Here is a 10963-nt window from a genome sequence, read left to right as displayed (position 1 = left end):
AAAAAAATTATTATACTATAAAATATTTTTCTTTTTTTGCTCCTTTTGACCATTTTTCTCTTCAAAGAATTAATTTGGTTTTAAATTAAGAAATTACAGACCGGTCAACGAACTTAATCAGTTTTTTTTCCCTCAAACCTTTTACCCTTTACACTCATAGACTCCTCTCTGGCACTATAAATTATCTACCACTCTGAATGTTAAACATTTTGCTCTTAAATATTTAGTAAGCACTTTCTTTAATGGCATCTAGATGCTATATAGTAATTGTGCAATCAGTAGATTTTGTCTCGTAAGCTCTAAGCGGTTTCGTTCGTTTTTGTAACTGTAAAAAGAGCCTCGAGTGCCAAGGTAGATTTGGGTATGGGGGTAGATTTTATGATTTCACATTCGAATGAAATTGATATTGACTAATACAATATTTAAATAATTCAATGATCTATTTAAATGAACTAATAATTATCTGGTGACACTTTTAAATGATAAATAAATTTTAATTAAATTTAATATATTTGGCTATTTATATTTTCCTAAAAATTTAAACATTCTGTAGATAGCATTGCGTTGGCAGAAATGCAATTAGGAGAACCCTTACACTATCTAATGTCACAGAAATTTTCAACTTTTATGCATAATCTGTGATGATATAATTCGTTACTTTCAAAAAATATTCATAAATTCGCAAACACAACTGTTTAGAAAGTTAATTTCCTAGGTCGAGTTTTTCAATGTATGATGTTTACTTCGGTAAAGGTGAGGGAGAGGAAAATTTATGTCAGTTAAATTGGGGCATAACTTATTAGTTAAAAAAACGGTAGTCAAAACATAAAGGAGATATCCCTTCTTCAAAAATCGTGTTAGTTATAAATATTTGTTCTTTTGTTTGTTGTGTTTTTATGTTTGCTTATTTTGCTTCATGTTTTTACTTCATTGTTTTGTTGAAGTTTGAAAAATGTACTTACATCCTTTCAGCATTTATTCTGGCAAAAAAATTGAATTTGTTTAAAAAAGTGATAATCTAAGTCAACTTTCATCATAGATCAAGTCGTCATATTTTAAGCGAAATATATCATATTGGTACTTATTTTATGCGAAGTTTACAGATGTACAACTTTTGCATATAATTATTTTCGATATAGATTGAGATATATGGAAAAAACATCCTATTTCAGGTCACGTTTTTTTGACCTAGGAGCCGGCGCTCATCCCGGAGAAGAAAGATTAAAATCGAAGCTTAAAAAACACTGCGCATCTCCAAATTCGCATGCGCAATTTTCCTGTAAGCAGTGAGAATGACGCTTAAAAAATATAGGGAGTGAAAGGATACTTAACATTTATTGATACAGAAAAAAGCAGCTTAAATCGTTTTTATTGGAGAATATAAATAAATAAAGCAAATAAGCAAAAATTTTCTTGTATTATGCGTGGGATTAAAGTGCCTGCGTGGTAAGCTGCATAAATAAATTTTACTGGTAAGTTTATCATAAGGACAACTTTAAAACCAAAGAGTTACTATTCTATTATGCACTTTTACTGAAAGTTCGAAAATTAAAACATAGTACATGTTTTGATCTATATTTTGAATTTCATTTACTTCCTATAAATGTTCGTTGTTTATTCGGCTTTTCGATTCAGTTTTCCAGTTTCGACTTTTTTTTTAAAAAATTCAAGAGTTATAATACTTAGCTTTATTGAATCAACAATTCCGTTAAACTGGAAAAAAAAAAATTTGCGCTAAGTTACCACGTATGCGCGCTTTATTTTTGAAATAGCATCAGTCCCATCCCAAATAAAAAATTTGACCATACTCAATATGTAAACTTGAGAAAAGATTTAATTTCCATTACAAATTATTTTAATAATTTTAAGTTTGTGAATGCATTGAGTATTACATTCTTGTAAGCTATTCTTCATAAATTAGGCTCAGCTGATAGTGTACACAATTGGCCGACTGAATTTGCATCGATCATATGATTTATTATTAAAAGTAGTAAGTAATCTACCTATTTATTATCACTCTTTATTTTTAGACGCAGCTATTCCTTTGATTTATACATATTGGAGCATATAAACCACTAAACTATGCTGAAAAATATTTTCCAGTAGTTAATTGAACAGTTGAAAACATCTACTTACAAACGGGCAAATTTAGTATTTATCACTCATCATGTGGTTATATAATGAAATTGGCAAGTTAAAAAAAAACTAAATTACCTATAGCCACCATCACATAAAATCATTTGAGGTTTTTACCACAAAAAACCTCAATTTTCTATAGAGCTTGTGCAAAATTTTAACATGTGAAGGCTAAAACATCTGTCTTATTGACTTCTCCCTAATGAAATGGTACTTTTTTTTATATAAACATTTGGAAAGTACATTTAATTGTATGTTTTGGCATTATATAATTGTAAGAACTGCTATTTGATGAAGCTAACGAATTATGAATGCCCATTTCTCATTGATACTTATTAATTCTATTTCAAATCACAATGTATTCAATTAAGCGCACAAACCTATACTTAAAAAACTAACATTGAATGTAGCAACCATATTTCATTTTGATTGCCCTAATATTTTTGTTTGTGTCCCAGCTTCCAAAATATTCAATCTTATGATCAGCATGTTCTTAAATAATTGTCATTGCAGATGGCTCCCGGTGCAAAAAAGAAGAATAGTAATAGAAGAACTGTAGATAATATACCAGATGGTAAAAAGAATTTCAAGAATAATTTTGCAGACAAGCCAGATAGTATTTCAAATCACTCAACCAAAGAACATGATATAGAACTTGATCAAGACAAAAGATTTAGCAAGCGAAGTGTTTCAAGTAATTGGCAAAAATATGATGAAGTACCCAGTGACCCACATGCTGACACAACGAGAGGTAAAGATTTTGAAGTTTTATTAAGCTATTCTGGAGGTTCTGAATCACAGTTGCAGTTACAGGAAGAAAAGGATTGGGAAGAAGCTGTGAATGAAAAAACTATTGCATTAGATATTAAAGATTTAGTTCATATTGTAAAAACTGTTCCTTTCCATAAGCAGTTAAATTTGCCGACAGACATTTTCACTGAATCCCAACTAGCTAGGTTTAACTCTGATGCTGAAAGTTGGAAGAAATCTTATACCCCAATTTACTCTTCAAAAATAATATCTGGTGAGGTCGAAAATGTAAAAACTGAAATTCCGGAAAATTTAGATTCAAGCTTAAATATCATCGATAATTCTGCCTCTGACGACGTTGATGAACCTGTGCCCACCAAGCTGCCTATTTTGTTAGAAGATAAAACCGAGAGTATTATTGAATCTTTAGCCTCATGTTTATCTTTAAAAACAACTTTTCCAGAAAAGAAGAGTGCTTTGAAAGAAGAGGTTGCAAAAGAAACTCAGTCTTTCCCTGATGATTTAGATTTTTTATTATCATTAAATGTGTCTTTAAAAAATCCTGTTCAACAAGAAAAGCAAAATGATAGTGAAAAAACCAATGTTGATGAGTGGTTAAACAGCTTTTTAGATGATTAAAACTTTAAAATTAATAAAAAACAATAGATTAGTGCTTAACAAATTATGCGGAAGGTATAGTTGTTATTGTTTAACAACTTTTGTGTTCATTCTTGGAAATGTAATAACTTGATTTGTGATATTTTCTTATTTATTGCAATAAAAATTGATGCTATTGAAATATCATTGCCTTCTGTCTTATATTAAAATAAGAATTAAAATTTAAATTACTGACTTGTGGCATCTGAACTTAAAGTTTCTAAATGTTAATAAATAATATCCATTGATAGGGCAGCCTTATAGCTCTACTTAAAATTATGGGTATTCCATTTTTATAAAATTAATTTCTCAACTGTACAAAAGATTTCTGGCTAGTACCTCTTAAATATTTCGTGATGATTTAAGCCTTATGAGCTTACTTTTACTAAATTAATGACTTTTATCTTTAAAAGAAAAACATTATTTCGTAAAATACCTTCACAAGCAAACATTGATTCTTTCAACTTTATGCTCACAACAAAAAAGACTATTTCCTCATTCTTATTTAAAAATTCAAGCAAAAGTGGAGTTTACTTAATAGGATTTTATTGACTTCTTAACTTTTTTTTTACTGATTGCAGTTTTGCCAAATTAAAAAGATATAACAATTATCAAAATGTTAACAAAAGAAAAGAAAAACGACAAGATCTGTAAGGAAACTTTCATGCTATTTTGTTCTAAAAGTATTAAAGTTTATTTATTTCACCAACCATCAAAAAACATAAAGATATTAAGTTGAAATAATAAAACAGGTCACAAGGGAAAAGTATTTTAGACATTTTTATCACAGTATTTTCTGAACCACTTCAATTTTTACTTTCTAGTTGTTAAAATAGTGAAGTTTATTCTAATATAATCACTTTTTCATATATCTATTACATGAGAAAAACGAACAGCTAAAGTACTTAATGACACTGATTCTTAGAAAATTAGATTTCTACAAATGTATGATTAGTTTTTATAATTAGCATGTATGCTAACCTAAAATATTACTTTGATCCATTAGCAGAACATTTCAGAATGGTTTTGCTTTTAGACCAAGCATTTCTCAAAGTACTTTTTATTGTCAGGTTTGTTGTTTCTTCTTAGTTGGCCATTCTTCATGGTTAAGGTCTTTCTTTTTTTACATATTAGTTTTTTTTTTTTTATGAATTTCAGATATTTTTCATTTTAAGATGTAAGAATTTGCTTTTGAAATTAATGAATATTTCAATTTAATGAATACTAAAAAGCATTTGATAATAGAATGTAATTCTAATATTTTTGAAGATCTTCCAAGAAATAATAAATTTTTATTTTTCAGATATTTACTTACAGTTTATCTAATTTGCATATTAAATATTTATTTTAATTATTACTTTAAATGTTACTAAATTTATAAATACAAGTTACAATTTTTAATTTTAAAAAAAATCAATTTAAACAGATTTTTGAAAATTTTTAAGGATAATATTCTTTATTGTAATGCCATTTTAATGGTTTTTAGAGGCTTTTTATTATTTATTTTTTTGGCATTTTTTAAGAATTTTTAGGCTAATGGTGCCCACATATGATTTGATTAAGTTTTCAATTTCTTTTTTTAAGTTTTTGCTCTAGATTTCTAATGTCTTTTTTTTCTTCTTTTTTATAGTGTTCAATGATGACTATAACAAGAAGAAACATCTTAAGTTTATATAAAGAATTACTTAAATATTCTGAAACTTTAAAATACACTGAGAAAAATTATTACAGAAACCGGGTCAAAAAAGAATTTATTGAGAATAAAAATACAACTAGTGAAAAAGAAATAAATTTCCAATATCAAGTATGTTGCTATTTTTTCTTTCTTCATTTTCTATTCATTGATACAATATAATGTTAAAACCTTGAAATTCAATATAAGAAAAATTTTGAGATTTAAAAGAAAAATTAATTTGAAAAGTTATATTTGTTTTATAACCAACCTTCTTCCCAGATAATAAGCATAGCTTTTCAAATCTTAAATTACAAGGAAGATGGGAAGTTAACTTTTATATGGTCATTAAAATTGGTAATCCACTGATGATGTCAGGGGTGTGTCTAGGTTTTTCTGAGTGATACCTAATTTGTGAAAATTATATTAAAAATTCGACACAAAAATATGGATTTATTGCTTCTTACGGGATACAAAAATAAAATTTTAAGAAAAAGTTTTTTCTGAAACTACCATTTTTCCTAAAGTTGAATTTCTGAAGGTACCGCTAGCATCCAGGGGCCTTGACAGACCCCTGGATGTTATGCAAACAATATGATAAATACAAGCATATATAAATTTAATATTATTTGTATTTCTTAAATCTTGACCAATAAAATATACAGAAATTTTTTTCAGGGTGGCCACAAACACTCAGAGAAAAAATTGCCAACATTTTCTCTCACGTTTCCGGACTGATTTTATTGAATTTCCCTGGTTTTTGGCTTACATTTATACGAACGTATTGTTCCATCATTTGCAACATGTCTTTATTGATGAGCCATATGGCTGAACCAATTATTTCTTTTAATATATCATCTCAATCTTAACCCATTTTTTTATGAATCAGTTAGGATAGGGGAAAAAACTTAATGTGATGAAATTTCAGACTTTTCGGGAGCCCCATTGGAATTCTGGGCCCAGTTTCACATCACTATGGGAGAAATGTCAATTTCTAGCACAAATACAAAGATTATGAACTATTTTGAGGTATCTTTTTTTTAATTTGATATATTTAACTAATTTAAATTTTGCAAGGTGTGAGTTTATTTTTATTAAAATATTTTTTTTTCCTATTATATAACATCAGAGCTTCATTTTAAGGTTATATTAACAAAAATTAAAATTGTGCTGCTTAAATAATTAAGCAATAAAGAGATTCTAGTCAGCTATTTCAAAAACTAAAAAATAGCTCCACAATTTGTGCTCAACTTTCTGAAATATTTGTTACAGAAATTCGCAGTTTTCCTGTGCAGGGTTTGCTTTAGCATCAATATAAATAAATCCTAAAATATTTTATAATTATCTTTCATATCATTGAAAGTTAAAATTTTTATTTTGTTTTTAAGAAAAAAAGCTTTTGAAAAATTAGATTTTGTTAATTAAATACAACATCATTTATCAACTTTATTTAAGTTTTTTTAAATATTGCATAAAAACAGAACAGTACCTAAAAATTGTAAACAATATTTAGTTATTTCTGTCTTTATAAATAATTTTGTTTTGCAGTCAGAAATAAAAGTTGAAATTGTCATATTTCAAATGTTTCTTTTTTTCCGAAATCACTAATCCATTTTTTGTTAATTTTTAACTCATTGTCAAAATATTATAAATAAAAGCAATAATATTATTAATTGTTGATAGAGATCTGTGAAATTGAAGTTTTCTCAAATTTCATAAAATCAATAATTATACCTCTGCATAAATTTCCAGAACTGGAAGTTAATGTTTTAGAACTTCTCAATTTGTATACAAGTTCAACTAAGATATACTTAATGTGCAATATTTACTAGTTTAAATTTGGAAGAAAAAAATTAAAAGCAATCATTGTTGACATAAAAATCTAATTTTCAATATATATATATATATACAGTCAGACCTCGATATAACGTCATCCGCATATAAGGTCACTTTTCCAAAGTCCCGACTCACTGAATAGGAATTCTTTGTTACAGATTATCGGATATATGGTCAAGTTTTAAAAATCTTTATCGCATATAAGGTCATTTTTATCTGAGGCGAGGGAAGCTCTTTACTAACAAGAGCCTATTTAACTTCCTTACAAGGCAATTACCCCTCTCGAGTTCTAGGAAAATGTGGCAGCCAACGAACAAGCTACAATTTCTGAAATTGTTTCACAAGTTGTGGACAGTGAGGACAATGATCCTGAGACTACAGCTGTAAGCCAAGAGGAAGCCTTCAATGCAATAAATGTCATACGAAATTTTTTTACAAACCATGAGGGAGTTGAGGAACATTTTGAGAAGTTACAAAATCTAGAAAACATTGTTCGAAAAATGAAACCAAAAACGAGACAGACCTGCATAAATTATTATTTTAAATAAGGTAAGATGTAATGTATGTATCTACACTTTGAAGAAATTTGTAAACAGCTTTATTTTAAATTTTAAAAAAAAAATTGAAATCTAACTTTCTTTAATTCTTCACTAATTATGTTAAAATTTATTGACTTAAATATTTAATTTATGACAGATCGTTTTCGTTCATATTGCCATTTTTATAAAGTCATAATGTGTACTATTTACGTGCTTAGTTACGAACTGCTAATGAATCGGTTAAAAGGTCACTTTTGCGATCACCCTTAGGTTCAAATTATATCGAGGTCTGTCTGTATATATATCTTTATATAATATAGGAAAAGTGTGAAATAACAAATAGCCAATCACGGAACACTTGCGGTTAGTAACGCACAAAACAGCCAATTAAAATTGAAAACGCATATCTGTGTAAAGGTAATAATTTTTAATAATCCAGTTTTTCCTTATTCATTTCAATATTGTTTTGGTTGTCATCAGCATAAGATTAACAAAAGTCGTAAAGGTATTGTTTTCCTTTAAATATTTTTGTATCCCTAATTTATTTTCCAGTACTGCTATTATTAACAAAAATATTAAATTATGGTTGTGAACTCATCAAATTTATTTGAACAATATAATGTTATAAGAACATAAATGTTCTTTTAAAAAATGATTACTTCGAAAAATCACTTCTGTTCACCAAGAAATCTAAATGTATATAATACTAATAGATAGTAATATTTAGACCTGAGAAGTCGAGGCACAAGCGTAAGCAAACAGAATTCCTTTTAATACATATGTGTTAAGTGAATAATTTTAAATTTAGTAGAAAAACTTTTTTCTGCCAAGAAAGGACAATTATTGCGAAGCAATCATCGGGGTTGGTGAGCGGCAGCGAACAGGGGGATTAGCCCCCTAGTATATATATATGATAAAATTAGGAGTAACTTTTTTTCTTCTTATTTCAGAGAGGAAGAAATTTTTTATTAAAGAGGAGACTACAGTAAATACTGCAAACCATGACATATTTATTTAAAAAACTAAATCAGCAACGAATCACTGCACCGGTGATTTTGATATTTAGAAAGTTGAAGAGTACTATAGATTATTCTAAATTTCCTAAACTTCATGAAGGAGAAATTGAAGAGCAGTTTATTAGAGGTCACGGTCCTGGTGGTTCAAATGTCAATAAAACTACAAACTGTGTTTTATTAAAACATCTTCCAACAGGTAATAATAAAACAATCTATTTATATGTTATAGATGTAATAGTTTGAAGGCAGTGTATTATAAACAGAGCATGGGGATCTGCTAAGTCCAGTCATAGCTAGGTTCTTAGTTATCTTAACAGTCTCCATAGCTATCTTGCTTTAATTAAATATAAATACAGTCCGACCTCTATTTAACAATGTCGCTAAATCCCGATAATAAGTTCGTTATATGGAAAATTCGTTAAATAGAAAATCACCTTTTGAAATACTTAAACGACACAAAACAGATTTTAAATTCATAAACAGTAGACATAATTAAAATAGCAATCGATATACATTTATCTTGTAAACTAGTATCTACTATTGATTTATTTTACCGTTACTGTTTGGCGCAGCATGGCCTCATTTGGATCTTGTGCAACTAAACCCTACATTCAATCAATCATTCTACTATTTATTTTATAAATCTTAGACATAAACTGCTTGGAAAGCAAGAATAGAGCAAAACATTATCCAGTGTTGCACAACCATGCTATTACAGTTTCAACTAAGAAAAGCTGTACTTATATATAAAATTATAGCTGCATTTATTTGCTGTGTAAAATTATAATTGCAAAGTAATTTTAAACATACATTACAACATGCGTTCTTAAGTTTAATGGCAACTGATAAGACCCGTTAATTTTGTCTGAGTTTTTTGTTTGAAATGCAAAAAAAAAGGGAAAGGGATTTTACTGCTTTCTTTAAAAGTGAAGTGGCTTCGAAAATCAATTTGAGATCATTTCCCCATAAAATGCGTTAACAAGTTTGAAATGTTGGGAGATAGGGAATGTGGATCTCGAAAAAAAGCTCGGTAAATAGAAAACTCACTTGGCTACTTGGAAGTTATTTTACGCAGAAATTTCCAAAATATTCTTGGTTCCTTGAAAAAATTCGCAAAATGGAAGTTTGTTATATAGAGGTCCGACTGTAATTCATTTTAATCCTCTTTTTTATTATTGCCCCCCAACTACTCTTTAGTTGGGGCTCTCTGACATTCTGATCTAATAATCATTATTTGAAAGAATTCTGAACTTTCATATGAAATTATTAGATGATGCTGCAGGCACAGTAATTTATACTCCTCCTTTTAACCTCTATATTCCGTTGGTATCTATTAAGGTACAAAATTTATGGTATCTAAATAATATTTTAACTGTTTTCTAGTTTTATTTATCCTGTAAGCAACAATATTCTTTTATTGTTAAAAATAAATGTTCAGAGAAAAAAGAATATTTTCCTCCACTGTTTCAGACTAAAATGCATTTCCTGGGAGGGAGAAAAAATTTTCTGCCCTGAGTAGAAGTTATGAATTTGAAATGGTTTAAGTGCATTCTTAAAATTGTGGACTATTAACTGTAACAAAATAATGAGAGAAGCATTTAGTCTTTCCAGTGTAGCAACTTAAATGCCCAAGTACAATATTTTAAGGAAATTTCGTAACAAATGACATATTTCAAATTAAATAAAATTACCATATTTAATAGAAATCATCAAAAGATGCCTCTTTTTCTATGAATTGAAAGCCTTTGTGTTGGTCATCATAAAAATACTGTATATATTAAGCCCATAAAATGATAAATATAAAACTTGGTATTTAGCAAAGTTTATAGCATAATTTTTGCATAATATTTATAGGAATTGTAGTTAAGTGCCATGAATCTAGGCTCCTACAAGAAAATCAAAAACTAGGAAGAGAACGTTTACTCACTAAATTAGATGATTTCTACAATGGGGAAATGAGTGTTTCAGCTCAAAAGAAAAGAATTGAGACTGCCAAAAAAATTTCAATTGACAGAAAAAGAGAGAAACTAAGGGAAATGAAAAGACAGTTTCAAGAACATGGAAAGTCAAGTAAATCATGAATTTGCATAAATGCTCATTTGTGTACTTAAATGCAATAATGTATTTCTGATTCAATAAAAAACTTTTTTTTGAAGAGTTTTTAGTTTTAATTACATAATTTTCATTCTTAAATCATATAATTTAATTCCACTATTATATTTAAAAGCACAAGTTGATCTTATATAAACTTAGTGGAAGAACTAGCTAAGTGACATTTTAGTAAATTTGAGTAAATAAGTATTACAGTTTATACGTTCCTTTTTGATTTCTGGCTCAATCTTTCTATCTTTAGTATG

The 10963-nt window shown here is 28.0% G+C and overlaps 2 protein-coding genes across 2 annotated transcripts; both read left to right on the top strand.

Moving 5' to 3' along the window:
- The first annotated feature begins 1317 nt into the window (after positions 1-1317).
- On the top strand, positions 1318-10761 carry LOC107457524 (mitochondrial translation release factor in rescue). The gene is made up of 4 exons (XM_043049419.1): positions 1318-1472; positions 5174-5347; positions 8541-8802; positions 10461-10761. Exons 3-4 carry the CDS (start codon positions 8592-8594, stop codon positions 10685-10687), a joined length of 438 nt encoding a protein of 145 aa, XP_042905353.1. The 5' UTR covers positions 1318-1472; positions 5174-5347; positions 8541-8591; the 3' UTR covers positions 10688-10761.
- Positions 1498-3685, top strand: LOC107457529 (uncharacterized). The gene is made up of 2 exons (XM_043049418.2): positions 1498-1990; positions 2650-3685. The coding sequence occupies exon 2, from the start codon at positions 2650-2652 to the stop codon at positions 3523-3525; it is 876 nt and encodes a 291-aa protein (XP_042905352.1). The 5' UTR covers positions 1498-1990; the 3' UTR covers positions 3526-3685.
- Positions 10762-10963: the final 202 nt, after the last annotated feature.

The sequence above is a fragment of the Parasteatoda tepidariorum genome, chromosome 7 (assembly GCF_043381705.1).
Source record: "Parasteatoda tepidariorum isolate YZ-2023 chromosome 7, CAS_Ptep_4.0, whole genome shotgun sequence".
NCBI lineage: Eukaryota > Metazoa > Arthropoda > Arachnida > Araneae > Theridiidae > Parasteatoda > Parasteatoda tepidariorum.
The sequence above is the reverse complement of the archived record's forward strand: the minus strand, read 5'-3'. Positions and strand labels throughout refer to the sequence as shown.

Bases quoted from the DNA above. Each gene is read 5' to 3' on its own strand.
- LOC107457524 (XM_043049419.1), top strand. From the start codon at position 8,592: ATGACATATTTATTTAAAAAACTAAATCAGCAACGAATCACTGCACCG. The intron at 8,803-10,460 runs GTAATAATAAAA...TAATATTTATAG, and splicing joins ATTAAAACATCTTCCAACAG to GAATTGTAGTTAAGTGCCAT.
- LOC107457529 (XM_043049418.2), top strand. From the start codon at position 2,650: ATGGCTCCCGGTGCAAAAAAGAAGAATAGTAATAGAAGAACTGTAGAT.